Source organism: Aphis gossypii, chromosome 3 (assembly GCF_020184175.1).
Source record: "Aphis gossypii isolate Hap1 chromosome 3, ASM2018417v2, whole genome shotgun sequence".
Classification (NCBI taxonomy): Eukaryota; Metazoa; Arthropoda; class Insecta; order Hemiptera; family Aphididae; genus Aphis; species Aphis gossypii.
In genome coordinates this window covers 11,777,268-11,799,854 of record NC_065532.1, presented here as the reverse complement: position 1 = coordinate 11,799,854, position 22,587 = coordinate 11,777,268, and the positions used below count along the sequence as shown (strand labels likewise).

At 30.8% G+C, this 22,587-nt stretch overlaps 2 protein-coding genes across 2 annotated transcripts; one reads left to right on the top strand and one right to left on the bottom strand.

Moving 5' to 3' along the window:
- Positions 1 to 1,331: 1,331 nt before the first annotated feature.
- Positions 1,332 to 6,816, top strand: LOC114125544 (coatomer subunit alpha). The gene is made up of 3 exons (XM_027989242.2): positions 1,332 to 1,475; positions 2,328 to 2,737; positions 3,361 to 6,816. The coding sequence occupies exons 2-3, from the start codon at positions 2,341 to 2,343 to the stop codon at positions 6,660 to 6,662; spliced, it is 3,699 nt and encodes a 1,232-aa protein (XP_027845043.2). The 5' UTR covers positions 1,332 to 1,475; positions 2,328 to 2,340; the 3' UTR covers positions 6,663 to 6,816.
- Positions 6,813 to 21,145, bottom strand: LOC114125537 (uncharacterized). Its single transcript, XM_027989230.2, has 4 exons — positions 20,949 to 21,145; positions 16,080 to 17,764; positions 8,171 to 8,325; positions 6,813 to 7,306 (listed from the first exon to the last, which is right to left on the bottom strand). The coding sequence occupies exons 1-4, from the start codon at positions 20,951 to 20,953 to the stop codon at positions 7,088 to 7,090; spliced, it is 2,064 nt and encodes a 687-aa protein (XP_027845031.2). The 5' UTR covers positions 20,954 to 21,145; the 3' UTR covers positions 6,813 to 7,087.
- Between the last annotated feature and the right edge of the window lie 1,442 nt (positions 21,146 to 22,587).

The window sequence follows — 22,587 nt, the reverse complement described above, 5'->3', positions numbered from 1 at the left end:
TTGCGAGTGCGCTACCGCTAAAAAAAAACCGAGATAAACAAAAACTATATATACTCTTTGGAATATTCTTATCGTCTTTGATAATAAAAAAAAGATAATCGTATCCGACTTTTAAACCACACAGTCAATTATTGACTATTGTAGTGGCGATATAATATATTAATATTATTATTAATTACTATAATATTCTAAAATACAGGTTAATAAGGTTAATTTATGTGTAATGTAGAGATATATATATATATTTTATTTTTGTATACATAAAAGGTATGTAGATGATTGTGCGTGGAAACTGGTAGTTGTTCGAAAAATAATAATCGAAAATTATTCTAACCGCTATTGACAAAATACTATCATATAATAATATATAATAATGGGTATCGTTTTTTAGCCTTGTGACCTACCTAAGGTGGTGTTGCTTAGCAAATCGAGGGATGTTTTAGTTTCGAATGACCGAGCGAGCGCATCTAGCAAGTGGCAACGTTGGCCCATAAATTCCCTTTGAAAATTGTAGGATGTAAGGATGTTGAAATAAGCATGTATTTTTTTTGAATTACCTATTTAAAAAACTTATGATCTCCGAAAAAAGCATTTGGTACCACAATTTTTAAAATGTTAAAATACATAAGTTTCCAAAAAAAAAAAAAATAATAATAAACTAGATTTGTTGATTTACGTATATTTGAGAATTTGAGATCGGTCAGTCCACATTATTTTTTCATGATCGAACCAGTGGTGTAGTGAATACGTGGTGGTCGATCAAATTTGTTTAATAAAATATTTAATGGTAGCCGCCAGCCGGTAGGTAAACTGATAAATAAAAATCTTTGCTCCTATTATGTTAAACATTGCTTATATCTCGACTCCGGATTGAATTATGTTTGGATAATCATTGATAAATGTAATGCGAAAAGCTACGAATTCATAATTTACAACAGTTATCGGGAACATTTCTATAGTATGGTTTAACTTGATGTACATTATAACATTTAACGGCATATGCAAGCGAATTATATTGTTCATTAAAAAATGCACACTTAAAGTGTGATAATCGATTACATGAATACTCTGGATCGTCATGATAATTATTTCCGATGAGTGGCGTTAGTGACGATGCAGTTAATTATGTTTTTTTATAATTAATAATTTGTGTTTAACTAAAAAACTAAAAACTATTTTCAATTTTGTATTGCCACCATTTTTTGAAATTATGGTCATTATCTTAGTCCGTGGTATTACCACGATTAAAGATACGTTATCATATATCTTACCATTAAGTTATAAATTATTCTACCGTGGTTGCGGTTGGTACACCGGGCCGGGCTATCAGCAACATACACGATACACGTAAACAAGTTGAACGAATTGAGTACTGATGCTTGATGGTGAATATAAATTTCTGTTTTAGCTTTAAGTAAATTCGAAGTATTTTGAATTATGGTGATATATTTCGTTCAACATTAAGGTTTTAAAGAGTAAGTGCATTTTACATCATAATTATTGAAACAAAATATGTATTTAAAAATATTTTGGTGATTTTTTATGTTATTGTTCTCTTGCGGTTTCTTTCGATAACATTAACTCTGTTGATTTGTGGGTGTGTGCTCTGTATTATAAAATATTTATGTTGACGACTTTTAAACAATTATACCCGGTTTATAAAACACTTGGTTAAATAAATGCGTTCTTAGAATAAACTGAATTAAGTATTAGACTTTTAATGTGCCTAATGTATGTAAATGTATCAATATCGAACTAAATAGTAATACAAAATATTTAATATGTTAGAATTATCGTATAAAACTCATTTGGTGATTTTTAAATAGTTACAAAAAATATTATAATCTATGTATCGATATGGATCGAAAGTAATAATTTAACCATTTTAACCAATTAAAATATTATTGATGCAACTGATGTATTTAATTATAACTAAATATATTGGTACCCTAGAAATCTAAAATTTGCTGTAGATATTAATGTTATAAGTTGTTTTCAGTATTGATATTGCTTATTTTAAAATTTGATATAATGTTGTGTAAAATTTAAATAAAATAATTGAGCTAGTATATTAAATTTATAGTAGTCTAATAGGTATAGTATTAATATTTTGTAAAATCCTTTTAATATACCTATTCTTTGTATGGTAATACAAAACCTTTATGCCTTAAAGTTTTCAGATTTCTAAAAATACATTATTTATAAATTTAAGTTCAAGAAATGTCTTACTAACACCTATATCATCAAGATCAATGAAAACTGATAGAATTAATTGCTTAACTATTGTATTTCATAACTGAAAAGTTTATTATTCTTTTTAATTACAGGTGAATTGTAATTATGTTAACAAAATTTGAAACTAAATCGGCCCGTATAAAAGGCCTTACATTCCATTCAAAACGGCCATGGATATTGGCTAGTCTTCATACAGGGGTAATCCAATTATGGGACTACCGTATGTGTACCTTGTTAGACAAATTTGACGAACATGATGGACCTGTACGCGGTATTAGTTTTCACAGCCAACAACCTATCTTTGTATCTGGTGGTGACGATTATAAAATCAAAGTATGGAATTATACTCAACGACGATGCATATTTACATTACTTGGTCACTTGGATTACATTCGTTCCACAATGTTCCATCATGAGTACCCTTGGATATTAAGTGCATCTGATGATCAGACAATAAGAATTTGGAACTGGCAAAGCCGTGCCTGTATTTGTGTTTTAACTGGTAAGTGAAATGAATTGTCCCTTTATTTTGATAATCTTGTTATACCTAAAAGACTATATTGTTAAAAAGTATTCTTTTAAACTCCATTTATACCTAGGTATTTTAAATATTCATTTATAATAAAAACTACTAGTATTCATCTATAAAAATCCCGCACATCATTAACAAAAAACATTCAAAAAATAATTTCAGGCCAAAATCATTAAAATGTAGTACTTTAGTATTTTTATGGTTATTGTATCACTTTATCTAAATCTTGACTCAATAAAATATTTCACTAATATATTATATTATTATATTGAACTCTTAAAAATATAATCATCTGTATTTTTTGTAATTGTGATTTAAATCTAAAAATGTTTAAAACCATAAAATCTAACCTAATGTGTTTTGTCTATTTTACATGTGAGTTAGAGAAAATAATAACAACGATTACACAGCAATAACACTTTCTTAACAACTAGTCCAGTCAATTATTAAATATTGTTTTATACTTACATAACCATATAAAACCTAATATTATAGTCTAACATACCTAACTAAATATATTATATAATGATTTATGAGTTATGTATTTTATACATTTTATACATAATATTTCATTATGTTAATATTGTTTTCAGGCCATAACCATTATGTCATGTGTGCTCAGTTCCATCCATCTGAGGATTTAGTGGTCTCTGCATCTTTAGATCAGACAGTTCGTGTTTGGGATATATCTGGATTACGTAAGAAGAATGTAGCCCCTGGCCCTGGAGGACTAGATGATCATTTAAGGAATCCAAATGCTACAGATCTATTTGGTCAAGCTGATGCTGTAGTTAAACATGTGCTTGAAGGTCATGACCGTGGTGTTAATTGGTGTTCATTCCATCCTACTTTGCCACTTATTGTCTCCGGTGCTGATGATCGTCAAATTAAATTATGGAGAATGAATGATTCTAAAGCATGGGAAGTAGACACGTGCCGTGGACATTATAATAATGTTTCCTGTGTTGTGTTCCATCCAAAACAAGAGCTTATTCTGTCAAATTCTGAGGATAAAAGTATACGTGTTTGGGATATGACAAAAAGGACATGTCTCAATACATTTAGACGAGAACATGAACGATTTTGGGTACTTGCTGCACACCCAACCTCCAACTTATTTGCTGCAGGTCATGATTCGGGTATGATTATATTCAAGTTGGAACGTGAAAGACCCGCATTTACACAATTTGGTAATTTCTTATTCTACGTAAAAGAGAGATTTTTACATCGTCTTGATTTCACTACCCACAAAGTGAACACTGTCATGCAACTAAGAGGTGGTGGGCGTACGCCTATTTACAGTATTAGTTACAACCCAGCTATAAATGCAATGCTCGTATGTACAAGAAATTCGTCAAATCTTGAAAATAGCACTTATGATTTATATCAAATGCCTAAAGAATCAGCAGACAGTAGTGTTACAGAAGTACCTGAGAGTAAGAGGTCTAGTGGTCTAATGGCCGTCTGGATAGCCAGAAATCGGTTTGCTGTGCTAGACAAAACACACATGTTGGCTGTAAAAAATTTAAAAAATGAATTAACTAAAAAGAACATAGGACCCAATAATATAGATGAAATTTTTTATGCTGGTACTGGCTTATTATTACTACGTGATCCTGAAAATTTGACTTTGTTTGACGTTACACAAAAGAGAGTGTTGGCTCAAGCTAAGATAGCCAAATGTCGTTATGTAATATGGGCAAATGATGGGTCTTTACTGGCCGTTTTATGCAAACATAATATATATATATGTAACAGAAAATTGGAAATTTTATGTACAATACATGAAAATTCCAGAATAAAATCAGGGGCATGGGACGATTGCGGTGCATTTATATATACTACTAGTAATCATATTAAATATGCTTTGCCAGATGGTGGTGACTATGGAATTATACGTACATTAGATCTGCCTATATACATTACAAAAGTCAGTGGTAACCAAGTGTTCTGTTTGGACAGGGAGTGTCGACCTCGAATACTAAATATTGATACTACAGAATATAAATTTAAATTAGCACTCATCAAACGCAAGTATGAAGAAGTGTTGCACATAGTTAGGAATGATCGGTTAATTGGACAATCCATAATAGCTTACTTGCAGCAGAAAGGGTATCCAGAAGTAGCATTACATTTTGTCAAAGACAACAAGACCAGATTTTCATTAGCACTGGAATGTGGTAATATAGACATTGCTTTGGAAGCTGCTAGAACTTTGGACGATAAGGTGTGTTGGGAACAACTGGGCCAGGCCGCATTGCTGCAGGGAAACCATCAGGTAGTGGAGATGTGTTACCAGAGGACAAAGAACTTTGACAAACTGTCATTTTTGTATCTGATCACCGGTAATTTGGACAAACTGAGAAAAATGATGAAAATCGCGGAAATACGTAAGGACGTGTCTGGGCACTACCAGGGTGCGCTATTGCTGGGTGACTGTCACGAAAGAATCAAGATACTAAACGAACTAGGTCACAAGTCGCTCGCCTACCTAACGGCCGCCACCCACGGTTTGGACGCCGAAGCCGAGTCCATCAAAGAGGGCTACGAGGGTAACTTACCGACGGTGACGGCCGGCGCTAAGCTGCTCAGACCTCCAGCACCAGTCAGCCAGGCCGAGTCCAACTGGCCTCTGTTAACTGTGTCCAAAGGTTTCTTTGAGGGCGCCATACTATCGGCCGGCAAGGCGTCAGGGCTCATCGACACGGCGATCGGTGAGGATGTGGGCGTAGAGGAGGAGGGTTGGGGAGCCGAGGCTGACCTAGGACTGGAGGGACGCATGTCGCCCACGCACTCGGAAGCCGAGGAAGAAGCGGCGTCGGCAGCCGCAGCGGACGGTGGTGGCGAGGACGGTTGGGACGTGGGTGACGAAGAGGTGGAACTTCCGCCGGAAGTGCTGGTGTCCCGACAACAAGACTCCGACTATTTCGTAGCGCCTCAGCCGGCCGCTTGCCCGTCACTCGCATGGTCGGCCAACAGCCAGCTGGCCATCGACCACGTCAAGTCGGGCGATTTCGAAAACGCTTTCAGGCTACTCAACGAGCAGATCGGCGTCACCAACTTCGGGCCGCTCAAGAGCCTGTTCATGGACTCGTACCTTAAATCGTGCACGTCGTACACGCCGCTGCCCACGCACCCGTCGCTGTTCGTGTACCCCAACCGCAACTGGAAAGACGGTGGCGGCGGCGGCAAAGGCCAAAACAACAAGCCCGTGCTGGACGTGAAACTGGAACATCTGCTCGGCGAACTGCAGGCGTGTTATCAGCTGACGACGGCCGGCAAGTTCCCGGAAACGGTGGCCAAGTTCCGGTCGATACTGACGGCCGTGCCGCTGCTGTGCGTGGACACCAAGCAGGAGGTGAACGAGGTCGTGCAGCTGGTGCACATATGCAAGGAGTACCTGGTCGGGCTGGTGATGGAGACGGCCCGCAAGGAGCACCCGAAGACCACGGCGGAAGACCAGAAGCGCGTGGCCGAGATGGTCGCCTACTTTACGCACTGCGACCTGCAAATGTCGCACAAAATCCTCACGCTCCGCACGGCCATCAACGTGTTCTACAAGATCGGCAACCTGAACACGGCCGCGTCGTTCGCCAAACGGCTGCTGGAGCTGGGCCCGCGCGCCGACGTGGCGCAACAGGCGCGCAAAATGCTGCAGGCCTGCGACCTGAACCCGGTCAACAAGCTGCAGGTGGCCTACGACCAACACAACCCGTTCTCGATTTGCGCCTACTCGTTCGTGCCCATCTACAAGGGCAAGGAGGAGGTGAAATGTCCGTTCTGTTCGGCGTCGTACCAGCCCGCGCACAGGGGAAAGGTGTGCAACATATGTCAGATATCGTCCATCGGCCGAGAGTCCACGGGACTCAAGATAACCGCGGCGCACTACCGGTGAATAATGTGAAATTATTTTTGTTTTGAGATTCGCTAATCATTGTTCTACTTGCGTTTTATTTTTCTATTTTGTTTATTACGTTTAGGCATATATTATTATAATTATATTATGTTCGATATATTATTTAACCCAAATAAATGTGTATATATATATATATTATTACTTACGAAAAGTATTTTATTGAATAAATAAATAAATAAATAAATAATACAACAACAACAATGACGGACGGTGTACATACATTATTATCATTACACTTAAGACTAGACTTATATAAATAAATACATTCTTTGAGACCGACTGAACTGCAGTAAGTATACAAAGTGTACGGTGATAGATTTGTGACGACATTATGTTGGTTTGTATAATAATATATAAATAATATCAATTAACAATAAATTATAATATTCGAACGGTCGTGGCTATTAGAATTGTCCGGCGGCAATAGCCATGATGTCCGGGTTGATGGTGGCTGCTCGCGGACTGCTCGGCGAGTTGCTCCTCATCAACGGTTGTTTCGGGTGCAATTTGCAGCGGCAAGAGCTCACTACTTTTATGACGTGGTTGAACATGTTACCGTCTCGGCACTTGAGCTGGACACGAACCATTTTCACGTCACCGTCGGAGCATTGCAGGGCTTCCACCTGTTTTGTAAATAAAAAAATAATATCATATAATAATTTGGTACATTATAGGTACATTACATTTTCTAGCTTAAGCTATTGAAGTTGAACGTTTTGACTTGGGACGATTTTTGTCGATATTACGACCTTCGGACGTTTAGGTATATGGAAATAAGTTGCGTCAGGTTATTTTTTAAATACATTTTATTACATCGCATTTTTATAAGGTTTCGACCGAGCATAAAATTGTTTACCAACGTCTATGGAAAAAAATGAAAAAATTTCAAGTTACCCCCTGGAGTACTAACTAGAATAACTAAAATTTACTAGGCACTAGAAATAGTCCAAAAATGAAAATTGAAGTATATTCACTGTTTCACACTTAGTAAGTATAGATAGGAACCTAATAAGAATTGTAATATAGGTATAGTTACATTTACGTGTTTCCTTTTTACAAGTTCTACAAAATAATTTTTAACTTACGAAAAAACATATGTATCAAAATATGCTACCGTCAACGATATAATATTAAGGTAATAACGTAAATCATTAAAACCAATATCGTCTACTGATTGTTTACATTAACAAATTAAAAATTAAAATCTAGATAATTTTTTTTTTTTTTACTTCTATTACTCTATTATCACCACCAAACGAAGTTGAACATTTTACAAACGATTTTGTAAGTATTCAACCTTATGAGTTATGACGAACGATTTTTAAAGTCCTCGGTCCTTAAACAATAAGAACCACAAAAACATATGAATTCTTTCATTTACACTTCGATTTTATAGAATTCATAATTCCTTAATTTACGTCTTTGTCCATAACGTATACACCTATTATATAGGTATTCATATCTAAAGTCTACGCCTGTGTATATACCTGTTGGTTGTCGAGCATAGAAGATCGATGTCTCTGACTCAAAGAACTGGCTGAAACGAGACAGCGGTCGGCGCACACAGATTCTACCACGCGTTTAGTTGATACACATTGTCCGTCGGTAATGTACTTGGATGACCGCAAGTTACAGTTCATGTCTGAAAATTACACCAGTATTATTAGAAAAATCAATTCTGTAATGGTTATATTAGTTATTATTTATTAATAATTAAATATAATTATACGTATTATTATAATATTTTTATATATTATATGGAACGATCGGACGATCTAGTTTTCGTTTAGACGCTATGAAACCGCTTTTTATTGTAATTGAATCTTATCTTAATTAATCTTCCATAAGTCGCGAGTCGCGAATAATGTCAGATAAGTGTATTATAGTGAAATTATTAAACATTTTCAATAATGCGTGTTTATTATGAGTAATGAGCACCATTGCTAGTGGCTTAGGTAAGAGTTAACCCTCCCTCCATTTACTAAAATACCAATTAGTAAATAAATAAGTGGTAATAATAAAAATCATTTTTAATTAAATAAAAAAATACATAATTATATGAATTTTAACGAATACCACTCTATTTTAGCTAACTGATATATTTTTACAAAAAAACGTTTGGTATGTACAGCAATTAAGCAGCTTAGCTATTACACATAATTGAAAGACAAACCCCTCCATAAATAATTTATACCTAAGTTACTGACCATTGCATTTTTAATTCCTGTATTATACAACATATAATATGAGTATGGATCTATATTTAAGTAATCTGTTTTCTAATTTCGCATAGGTAGATACCTAATATAATTTATTATATTATTAATATTATACAGTGAAAAAAACTAAAATACCATTCTTTGTTTCGCAACACGTCATAATCGATCTTCATATTTTTAAGAAATATATTTAGGATTCCTTAAACGATTCCTACACAGCTGGAGTAGGTACAACTAAATCAAACGTAGAAATGAGAAATCGAGGCACGAGTAATAAATCAATAAATAATTGCTTTCTCACCTGCAGTGAAACTATAATACATATTTGTGATACTTGCGATAATAGGTACATACTTTTTGTCATGTTGATAAATTCCGTTCGAATTATAAACAGTCAAACCTGTAAGGTGGTAAGCTAACTATATAGTTTTTAACTAAAATATATAGATATAATAGATAGGCATATAGATATTGTGGCCATGACCACCACTGTTCAAGGTTTTAATAGATTTAAATTTAGTCGGCAATACTAACATAATATCGTTAATAACGACGTTAGGTACACTGTAGATTTGTTTCATGTTTTATAAATTAATTACAGATTTACCACTTTTCACAGGAATCACAAAATCCCTGTGGGCAATGGGCATAAATAATTAGATAATTTAATTTTAGGTCGTTCACCTAAAAATCATGGTTATTAAGCACCGTTAAATATATTCTTAGTTAATATTTTATTAAAACTATTTTGTGTTTGGTCACGGTGGTATATATTTGTCAGTGCTAAAACAAACTGCCGGCTATCTATAATTAAAAAAACCAAGTATTTTTAAAAACAAAGAAATCATAATGAAAATATTTAATGTAAATCGAATTTTTTTCTGTAAATAAATTATTATTATAAAATGTGTACCAGAATATTGTAATTATATTATACAGTATACCTACTCAGAGGTTTTATAAGAAAAACGCTGTCCAAAAGCGATGAAATAATTAATATAATACAAAAGAGCGTTCTTATACTTGTTTTAAATATTAATATTATTATTTTAGTATCTATGTGATTGCTCAATATCCTAAAAAAAAGGTCCATTTGAATATTTTAAAAACCTATATTTTTAGAGAAAATTAGACAAGTTTTTGTGAGCTTATTATGAGCGATATCTTATTTTTTTTCTCTCAATATTTCTATTGATAAACGATTGAATAATGATGAATATACATGCATATTTAAGTGGCCAATATACTTTAATATATTTTATGTATTAGAATGTTATGAGAAACGTTATTAAAAATGAATTAAATGTTATTTTATTATTAATTTGTAATGGATTTTTTTTGTGTATGATTTGTACCAATAGACAAATAAAATATTTATTACTTATTTTATTAAAATAATTAAAATACGAATTGTTATCGGAGTAAATAAAATAATTTTCCATGAAATGTAGGTTGGGTAAAAAATAAACTAATTTGAGTAGATTATAAATGGTACCTATATAAAAGTAATAATAGTTGTAGCAATGTGATTGACTAAATAAAACATTATATAAATTCTCAGACTGTGAATCAGCAGACGTCAGACGATGATGGTTATTATAGTTATACTTAACTATACCTACTTTTAATTATAAATATATAACAATGAATAGGTATAAGTAAATTTATATTTAATGGGCCTTTGCCATCACGTATAACGAATATTTAAAAAATAACTTTCAAGTAGGTACTAATCATACATTCGTATGAAATGTAATAACATTTTATTAGTACAGAACTTAAGTTTATAGCTTATAAGTCTTTACTTTTATTCAAATATCATTTTCCTATAACCAACCTTTCACGATTTGCATACAGAGTTGAGGAATTTTTTATCTAAATAATAAATCGAATAAACATGTGTTTGAATATAAAAAATATTGGTTTTACTTCATTAGTTTTATTTAAAAATTAATTCAAATACATTTTTATTCAAGTAACTACAAAAAATGTATTCAAATAAAATTGTATTTTAATGATAGCATAAATTAAAATGTATTGAAATAATGCTCTACCCTGCATGCAGAACTTATATAGGTATATTACATTTCAGTTCCATTGATTTATTATTTTGAGTTGTCACTCCTTCTTTGTTAAAAGCATAAACCATAACCTTTTTAAATCTAAATTAAAACAGTCACACAGATGACTCGATTTCAAATATAAAATTATCAGGTTTGTCGGGTTTAATTTAATATGATTATTTTCCATATGTATGATACAACATACGAGTGTATTTTATTAGTATTATAAAACTATAAAATGAAATGGGTATACTTACCATTTGGTAAAGTATCAAGTATGCATTATAAATATATTAAAATGATAGAATATAGAATAAATAACAGGAAGAAATTTAATGCTAAAAAATAAATACATGTTAATTTATAAGTAAAAATTGTCAGCCAGTAACCCAGATGCAATCTATTTTAAATAAAATAAGTACTTATTAATGACGTGCTCTTGTGTCTAATGTTTCATATACGATGCACATTAATTGAAAATTTCTAATAAACATAAGATTAATATCTAAAGTATTAAAAACAGTTACGGTTTAAATATACGCATTATTGATCCCATAATATTATTTTAATTGTAAATATTTCAAATTTAATGATCACAATTAATAAAGTAAAGTGAAAATATTATCATTGGTTAAATGTATTACACATTTTACTCATTTTAGTATTATTTATAGGTTTTTTTTTTGTTAAATATCCACTTTTTAATATAAAATGATTTTAACTATTAGCTAATTGTAATTCACTACCTTTAAAATAGTTTTATTGGAATTGTGTAATTAATATTATGAATGATTATAGTATCTTAGTATTCGATAATTTATTTATTCTAACGGATATTAAATGTTGTTATAAACGGTTTAACTGTATCTATAAATTGTTGAACCTGTATTATAGAAACTGAATTTTAAATTATGCAACTATGCTATATCATTATTTTATTTTTATAAAATATAACAACTAATTAATTATAAGTAAACAGAATTTTCTACATAATTTAAGTAAAAAATAAGCAACAAGTGGTTCACTCGTGATATGTATAATATGTGATATTAAATTTGAAAGCAATAATTATGGAAAAAAATATGGAAAACAAATCATTAAATAATTTAAAAAATAATCTACTACAATTAATATTGAATGTGAGTGTTAACTTAAATTAATATGAAAAATGTTGAAAACATATGATAAATCTTTGGACTTCGGAGGTAATAATATACGTAATATTAAAAATAAAATGTTTGTAGTGAAGGTTAAAAAAATAATAAAACTGAAATAGAGGTTAAAAAGTGCGAATCAAGACGTTAAAAATTGACTAAATTGACAAGAAAATGTATAATGTATATAATATACAAATGAAAATAAAATAAAATTTTAATTTTGTTATAAAATATCTTTGGCTTTTTCTTATAATACCAATGGTAATATGCGATCGCTATCAAAAATCCAATCCCTGATTACTACCGTTTATACTTGGTTAGTGTATTGTAAAGGTGCATATAATAAAAATTTACCTACATGCTTTTATATTATATTATTATATAAGTACCACTGACCACTGTGGCTGCAATAAAAACTACATTTATGATCATTTTTTGATTAAAGTATACCAAGTATAATAGGTATTATTTAGGTATTTTAATCTCTTTTCTATGATTATAAGTCTATAATACATTATGTTATGTTATTATTTTTATTGTTCTCCGTCATTATGTAGGAGCTGTGTATTTTATGTAAGTGAACATGGAGGAAAGGGAGGTATAGGGATGTTTTGATTTCCCAACGAATTGCCCTGATCGCGTACAAACAGTTTATGTATCGGAAATATATGATAAAATAACTTACAGAAAATAAAAATATCATGAGTCACAAAATATTTTTTTTATTTTCTGAGAGATTTAGTAATTGAAAAAAACAAGATCCATTCAGGTAGGTACCTAGTTATTTAGGCAACTTTTGTAAACTGCTATCCGACACTTTCTCTCAATGCATAAAAAATAATAATAAATAATTGAAAACGGCGATATATGAGAAAGGTCGTAAATACAGAAGAGATCCTGCAGCAGAGATAAGTTAATATTAATAATTAATATTAATATTTTTATTTTGTAGATTATAATATACTACATCTAGTAAAAAAAAAAGTATGAAATAAAACATATAAATGTACTTACATAAAATAATAAATAAACATGAAAAATCGAGTTGAGTATAACTAGTATAAGCAGATGAAATTGTAATTGATCATCTATGACCTAACCTAAGAAAAACTACACTGGAACCTGATACGATATGTAGATATTGCTGCAGGTTAAGTTAGATTCTGAAATTTCTAAAATAATAAGATTGTGCTTTTATTTTACATATGTATCAAATGTTTAAAAATAACTAGGTGAACCAGTTTCTACGAAACAAAAACGTTAAGAACACTACAATATTGTTTTCAATAGCGGTGCGTCTAAAAATCCGGTTTAATTTTGGAATAGACATTAGAAAACTTTGAAATGTTTATGATTTTAATCTGTATCATGTTATACACTAGTAAAGCACAAGAATTCTGGTGCCATCTTATTAAAAAAAACAAATGTCATGGTGAAGAAATTGTGTTCAAATTGTAAGCATAGAATTAGATTTTGTAGATAGATATAGGTACTTTTTAGATAAGTATCTATGAAGCCTATTAGGCTATAATTAATAACACACAGGCTCGGATATATCATAAGTGCCACCATATAAAGGCTTCAATGTAATAAATTACCCTCCTCACTCAATTATCTCCCGTTATAAAAAAAGGTAAATTTGAATTATTGATAATTTCCTTTAGACTGCATTTAATTATATAGAAAAACAGTGCAGTATATAATTGCATTTTTATACGGATTAAACTAAATGTGCCAATAAAAATGAAATCGTTAAATATATAAATGATCTGTTGAAGTAAACCAATGCTATAATAGTATCTACTATACAATATACATATTATACAACAGTAAAACCTCGATTATCCGTCAACATATTTTATACGTCACCCACGACCCACCGTCATAATAGTATCGTGAATTGTAAATAGAATATTGCAAGCGCGTATTATGGAAATACTTTAACAAAAATAAAAAACTTATTTGTATAAAAAAAAATCTTAATTCATATACCAAAGCAAACTAAAATGAGTAATTTTTTCAAATTATTTTATTTTATCATCATAATACATATTATATACATTTATACGTTTAATATTAAAATTATTAATCAATTTTGGTACCTATGATAATTATTGTTATAAATATAAGATTATGATATTTTTCTTTTAATCGTCACTATCTTGATTCTGTTTAAAACGATTAATCAAGGTTTTACTACTGTACAGTTATTTTTTTTTATTTTGTAATACGTCACCGAATTATGCTGCAAAATTTGCATGTAATACATTGTAATAAATATTCACACAATTAAATGTTTTTATCACACGATCTAACAATTATTTAATGATAATAATATGTTTTTGCATTTTTTTTTTTATGTAAATTGATTTCAAATACAAAGTAAATACATTTCCTAGTTGTCAAACTACCTACTTTATTACCAAATACGATTAAAAAACCGTACAAAAATGTCGTTTTTTTGGCTATGTCCAGTTAGGTCAAGACTGGTTCGAGGAAAGTGGTTACTGGCAGCCACAGTAAGTGATTACAATAAAATATGTATACTATTAAAATATAAGGAATTTTTACATGTATTTTTTTTATTATACTGTTTTTTAACTTGTGTAGGTATTATAATATGTGTATTATACTTTGTAACACATTCGAGACGGATCACGCGTATAACGCGTAATGCCTATATTACTGTTATGGACTATGGATTTTGGGGGTCATTATTTATAGTGGACGGGGCGTTTTCAACTTTTTTCAAATACGTTGATATTTAACCGATTTTGAAAAACAAAAAACCTATTAACTTAACAGTTATTATTTAATATTATTAAATATACATCAAATAATAGTAATTTATCCTATTTATATAATTATTTTATCAAAATGTACTGTTTTTAACATAAAAAAAAAAGAGTTGACCAGCATAACAAGAGTGCGATATAATTCACGAGAAATATCCAAATTATTAAAAACAAAATTAGAAGTCAATAGAAATTATTTTTGTATAGACAAAACGCAATTAAAATTAATTAAAATCAGTGCTCTACGCGAAGCTGACCATTTATACATTTTAATTATCGATGTTGATCATTATTGCACTATCGATACTACCGAAATACGAAAAGTGTAAGATAAAAATTAAATTTAATATCGATGTCTTAAAGTCATCACGCGCTTAACGCGTGATCCGTCTTCAATGAATAAAATACTGTGACGCGCTCAGCGCGTGATTCGTCCTCAACTTATTTTTCTATTATTGTGTTCCGTCTCGAATGTGGTAAGCATAATGCCACTAATATTTTTAGGTAGGTAGGTATATACTTTATATACTTAGCGTTTTACTTTGATTATAAAAAAACACTGTTGTAATAATTAAACGTATGACGTACTGATGTAGTAACGAAGTTACGTAAAAAATAAATAAATTGTACCTAATTGATTTTTGTAAATAGGTATTTAACAATATACAGTCATACATAGAAGAATATTAAATACGTACTTAAATACTTTATGCTTTTATAACCAAACCTAATGTTCAAAAACATATTTATAAATTGACACATTAGAAAAAAAATGTTCTTAATATTTTTTTCAACTTTTGAATGATCTCTTTTTTCATAGAAAGTATTTTCCTTAAAATATTATTGTTTGTATTGTTTGAAAACTTTATACTAAACTTTTTTGCATCAAATATGCAATACAGGCTAACTAAAAATGATTCCCTACCTACCGAAAATTAATATAAATCCATAGGTACTACTTATGTGTAAAGATGTATAACAATAATATAGTCATCGTATTTTTCCTAAATTTGAATAAATAATTACATTTTCCCCGCGCAGTATCATTTTCATATATTATAATATAATTTAAATAACGTACTTATTAAATAATTACCATTTATTAGGTATATATAATATATATACTATATATGATTATTATACACCAGACGTTCAGACTCACCTGATTGTGTAATATCAAAACTGTCCTGCGACGAGTAATCTGCGTTTTGTTGGTTGGAACTAATATACGAGTCGAGGATTTCATCCATAGTGGTGGGCGACTTTGGCTTGATCTCGGCCTGTTGCTTGGACTTAAGGATGTCTCGTAGGAGTGATTTCAACACGTCCTTGGGGTTCAGGTCACCCATTACGAATTCCGGGGATTCCGTTTGGGGGTAGTTCGGAGGCGATAAACTGGCGGGTGAGGCATTAAAGTGCTCCTTGGATGGAGGTTCCGATATCGATCCTTGTGTGTGAACCAATCCAGACGATAGCGTCGGTGATCTCCCGTCGAAATATTCGTATTTAATTCGAGCTGGCCACTCAGTTGCCTGATAGAATTCACGAGTTTGCTTTGGACCGTTGTCACTTTTAAGTGGTTCCGCCTCTGATTCAACGAATCCGTATTTTAAAGCTTCTACTTTTTTTGGTGGACCATTGTGTCTTGGTGCATTTTCATAATACGATGAAGCAGAATGATGTTCCCGATTGTGTGACTTTTCTATGTCACGTTTATCGGTTATCACGGAATAGCGATCTGACCTGTCCTGTTCGTTACCATAGCCGTGGTTGGGGACGACGGACGGCTGTGCATCACCTGGTACGTATTCTTCTACCTTGTACGCGAGTGGTTTCGTATGCCCATAATTTTTTAACTTAGGTACAGTCGTCGCGGCGGTGGCTCGGTTAGCAAGTGGTTGGTTATTGTTACCGGCTACGATGTCCGACACCCGTCTATTCTCTACGATACTATTCGTGTCGACGCCGACGCTGGGTGATTTGTATGGCGTAAATACCGGAGGCACAATTGGACGGAATGAGTCTTCTTGCTGATGAAAGACTCCGTCATCCAAGACATGTTTGGGTACCAGCACGGTCGCGAACGGTTTTGATGATGTTACCGACATCGCGTTCACCTTGGTACTACCCGCGAACGAGGTGAAATTTCGATGGTTACTGGTGAACGACGGTGACATTTGCGGGGTTGTAGTGGAGGTGTAGGGAAGTGATGACTGCATCGCCAGATTTTGTGGTTTCAAGACCCGTCTAATTTTTGAGCCATTAAATTTTGTTTTGGTTCTTGATTCGTTTTCATTGACCGATGGCACTCCTCGGAAGTCCACCGATGAAGTAGCGTACTTGACTTCAGCCTCGGATTGAGATCCCGAATAAATTGGTGACTTATGATACAGGTCTTTGGTGTCAGTTGACACAACGTTCTTAGCGGTCACAATATATGTGGACGGTGCGGCGGTCCTGAAAATAGAACCTGTAGTCGGAGCTGCCAGACCAGGAACAGGAGTCGTGCTACCGGTAGCATCCTGCAGGGGTTTCTTTTTGCCCGCAGTCGTCGCGGTAAAGAACATTCGCACCACGTCCGACGGCGTTTCCGTAGTCTTCGACATCTGCTGCTGTTCTGTATGGAGTTTGACCGCCTCAAAATCCCTTACGTTCGAAAGATTGGCATAAACCTGTGCTGGATACACAGGATACGTCTTATGCAGCATGGCGTGGTTCTGTGACGTATCATTTCCGAAAGACGACGTCCGGTGATTTTTATACTGCACTTCGTCGATCTTTCTACTCTCGCCGGTACAGTTACCGACAGCAAAACAGGAAACCACAACGATCCACAATTTAATTATGCTGAAACATATAATGTGACGTATCGGTATTTATCAATTATTTCGCAAAACCGTGTAGTTATAAATAGTAGGTACTAAAAAATATTAAAATAATGATCCAAAAATTAAAATATTTACTGTAACAATAAACAACAAATTCCATTTGTCAATTTTCATATGTATATGTAAATATACGTAATTAGTACCGCCTATACTAATTATTGTTTTCTAAAATAGATATTCAAATATTTGATATGTTTATTTTTAATTTTAACATTAATTCTGTACAGAATTCATAAAATATAATTTATAATTATATTTATATATTAATTAATAATCACATAATATTTTGTAGAAAAACCGTAAGTATTTATTTGTATCTAATATGAAATAAAACAGTTTAAAAAAAAAAACTTTTATATTATTATATTGTTTTTTATTCCTATAAGTACCTATTTTTATACTGTAGTATCATACCTATCATACACGTAATAAAACTGTCAGTTCAAAGTTCAAATCATTTCATGTTCATACCACCACTTAAAATAAATTTCTTAATACAACTTTTTCCTTTATTATATTATTTCTAATAAAAGGTAAAAGATAAAAAGCAAAGAAAACCATATCCATAATCAATTAACTGTTGCAAACTACTTTCCCGCTACACATATACCTACGCAATCTTAAATCAATCCTGTTTATAATTGACTTTATAGTAATTGCTCTAGAGACTTTCATTATGTATTCATTCGATACCCTAAACGTTTTTATTTTCGTTCCACTTTTTGATGAATTGATACAACATAAATGCGTTCTTTCACGTATCTATATTCTATCTATATGTATATTATATATTATTATATATATATCACATTTCACTTTCATATTATAATAATTTAAACTTTTCTCTCGTGTAACATTCTATCATTACATTTTTCAATAAAAATGTATTGTATACAAAGCAAATTTCTTTAATAATAGTTTTATTAAGTTTAACAGTTTTAATCATTCCAGAAATAATTTGAGATTATTAACATAATTTTTTTGAAATTAATTATGTTATATCCGAAATGTCAATGAAATAATCTAAAAAAAACGAATTATATCCAACTATATTTAAAAATATATTTAAAGTACTACGAGTAAAATGGCAAAAAAATATATTAATAATATGTGTGTATATATATATATAATATAATATTCGAATATTTTTTATAATAATAACAATAATAATGTTTATTGCCACTCACGTTTTAAATGATAATACATTTATAATTTCATAAATAATAAATAATTGTTCAGTTTTATTTAGTGTAACAATATTGTACGTATAGCTACTATCCAAGACTCAAATTGCAATGTATTTGTATCTTTTTTTATTGCTGAATACCACAAAGCGGTTCCTAGGTATACAAATGTTTCAAGTGTATTCGAAGAATGTTTTTTATGGCATTTTCCCCATATTTCATTGAAATGCTAGAAAACGTTTTTGAGATATTACTTCACTTTTACTTATTTCTAGAAATGGAAAAAAAATCTTCTTAGACTAAAGTAAGTACTTATATATATAAAAAAAAATTTTAGGTAAAGTACCTATAACATGTTGTAATCAGTAAAATCAATTTAAAAATAACACGAGTATTGGATTTATTGGTCGACTTAATTTCGTTATATATATATATATTATATAAACCTATAAAGACCTATTATTGGTTATATAATTATATTATTATAATATATAATATATTATATATATTTATATATAGGTATACAGAATTTTAACAATTCCGTAGTCATGGAATCACCGATGTTTTTACTGTTATAAAAATTACTAAGAAATTTAGACTTTTGACTTGAACCTTATTAAAGTATGAAGTAAATCCAATCTTTTACTTGAGGCTTCCCTCAAATGATCGGAAAAATATTTTTACTAGAAAAAACTGACTTCAGACATAACAAAATATACACATTTTAAAAGTACAAATCATTGTAAAATCAATACATTAATCTCTCATTGCTTTCCTTTAAATTTAAAAAATAAAGTGTAAAAAAGAATTATAGTGATGTAAAATATTATGACCTTTATTATTTTTTTAAGTTATAACAGCAAAAATATACCATATTGCTTATTGCTTCAACTAAAAACTTTAAATGTGATTTTTTGTTTTAGAAAATTATTTAGTCATTTTTACATTATAGAGCCACAATTGCTATAGTTTATAGTAGGTAGATAAATTATTTTGATCATGTAAACTCAAAATAATAAAATTTAAATGTTTGTTTTCTAATTTCTTAAAAATCTAAAACAACCAATTTATTGAGATAGTTAATATTTGTATACGCATCCGTATAGAGAAATATAAATATAATACCTAGCACTATTCGATAGGAGGTGATACGGATAAAGATAAACACTGATCAACGGGTTATCTTCAGGGATGTATAGGGTTATATGGTTATATGATTTCCATAGGGTATACTGCGTATACGCCGTATACTCTCAAAAATTTTTTTCAATAATATGGGTAGGTATACTGAGTATGCTCTCAAGTTTCAATCGATTTGCGATTTTAACTCTCAAGTTATTTTTACAAAATGTCAAAATTATAAGTATACTGCATATACTCAAATCATATACAAAGGAAAAACAAAATTAATTTAATTAAGTAATTTTACCATATTTACGTAAATTATTTATGACTGAAAGAGTCATACTCTTTTACTTTTTAATATTTGTAAAGATTGACGAGGTATAATATAAAGAGGATATGAAAAAAAATGTGTTTAAAATTTTGTCCATATTATTGAAACGTTCTTTACCGGCTTTACTCTTATAACCCATAAAAAAAAATATTTTTATTATATTAATTATTTATATTTAGATATTTGATGATTTAGGTAGTATACTCTCAAAAAAATTATTGGGAACACCTCTGGTTATCTTCATATATGTATATCAAATATCAACTACTATAAGATAATATTATCATATATAACTTTTAAACCATTTAACTTCACGAAAATCAACAATATATTAAAAATTGTATGTGGTTTACAATTCAGTTTTGATCTATTTAATATTTTTATGGTAATTATTAATTAAAAGTATAGATCTAAATAAATAAATATAACATTCTATTAATTATTACGCCTGAACCTATTCAACTTGTTATAGAATAATAAATACGAAATATTTTTATATTTACCTCATTGTTGTTATACCACGATAAAGTCGGCTTCTAATATATGAACTACTATAACAACTAAAAATGCGTTAAAGAAATGAGTTATAATTTTTCTTTAATCACAAACGAACATTGTAATTTCAAAACATAAAAACACTTCGGTTTAGATGTAAGAACGTCAACAGACTAGCTGCATCAGAGCTGAGACTATTGAGTTGTATGTTTTGAACCAACGGTAGTGACCAGTTTCCGAGCTCGATCTAATTCCATAAAACTGGTTGCTCCTCAACAAGTGATTTCAAATAAACCTGTCTTACAAGTCCTATTTCCCTTTTGCGCTGGTCGCAAAATAGAAGTTACAAAAACGGATCTTATTTAGAAACTTATGACGATTTGACATGCTATTTTGGCAACTTGTACCCACAATATGGCTGAAGATAGAAACCCATAGAGAAATTAAACTCGAATAAAAACAAAGTAGATACAAATGGAGTAAATTTTTATGTAAAGTTAAGTTTTCAAATTATATAAAAACGAACTTATGAATTGTATTAATTGAAGATGTAGATACTATATACAATATACATAGTACATAATATTAATACACATATTATCATTAAACAGTTCTAAATCCATGGACAGTGTACAATATAGTACCTACTAGTCCAGAGTCCTACTCTTCAGTATTTTACTTCGATCATAATTCTCCTGACAAAAAGTTGTTGATTGTGAACTTTCCCATGTGATTTTAACTTTAATAGGTGAAATATTAGGCATACCATAACTATATTAACTAAAATTATAAATATATTAAAATAATATAACATATTTTTTCCTTGTATTGTAATTTAGATAATATAGAAACTTTTTTTCGTCTTCACTTTCTTTTAGTCAGCAGTTTTGCATATCGACTTCACAGTACAAAAGCTCTTAAACTTCTTGCATTCCTCGAATTCAAAATTAAGTTGATTATTATTTTTATTCTCTCTACTTTATTCTTGTACGTTAAATTTTTGAGTATGGGATAGTGATATGGCAAGCATACAATGAGGAAAACAAGAATGGCAATTTGTTAAAAGGGATCCTGCAAGTTACATTTTAAACAAAAATAGTTTTGTTGTATATTATTCATCCTCTTATGTAAACATATCGTTTTGTGTTAAAAAGTACCTATTTCGTATCATCTTATCTGTGCAAAGTTATTATGAAATATTTCATAGTTTGTTAAAAGGTACCTATGTTTATGGTATAAGTATACAGTATAGGCTATAGAAATAAAGGAAGACTGTTTTTTGTTTCTCCTGAAAAGTAGTCGAAAATATACATGGGTCCCTTTTAACAAATTGTCGTTCAATTTAATATAGGCTTAAAATGGGTATACAATAAATTTCTCACCTATATACCTATCTAATATTTGTAAGAAAAATTGTGTCTCGCTATATGATTATGTTTTACTGCCTTTACTACGTATGACACTGCTCATGCACTATACTCAGTACGATATGTTTAATAATTTAATATACCTCCACTTTCTTCATGATGCACTGCAATTTACAGTCATTTTTTAAATGCTCTTCTTAAAAGTTCTTTATGGTTTACCTTAGATTTACTAACACGTATCCAATTTAAAGTTCCAGCCAATGCAACACGAAACCTTGTC

What these genes read in the sequence shown, in the direction of transcription:
- LOC114125544 (XM_027989242.2), top strand. Translation starts at nt 2,341, where the DNA reads ATGTTAACAAAATTTGAAACTAAATCGGCCCGTATAAAAGGCCTTACA. An exon ending in CTGTATTTGTGTTTTAACTG is followed by an intron (nt 2,738 to 3,360) that starts GTAAGTGAAATG and finishes TATTGTTTTCAG; the next exon opens with GCCATAACCATTATGTCATG.
- LOC114125537 (XM_027989230.2), bottom strand. An exon ending in TTTTGATATTACACAATCAG is followed by an intron (nt 8,326 to 16,079) that starts GTGAGTCTGAAC and finishes TGTAATTTTCAG; the next exon opens with ACATGAACTGTAACTTGCGG. An exon ending in CTATGCTCGACAACCAACAG is followed by an intron (nt 7,307 to 8,170) that starts GTATATACACAG and finishes TTTACAAAACAG; the next exon opens with GTGGAAGCCCTGCAATGCTC.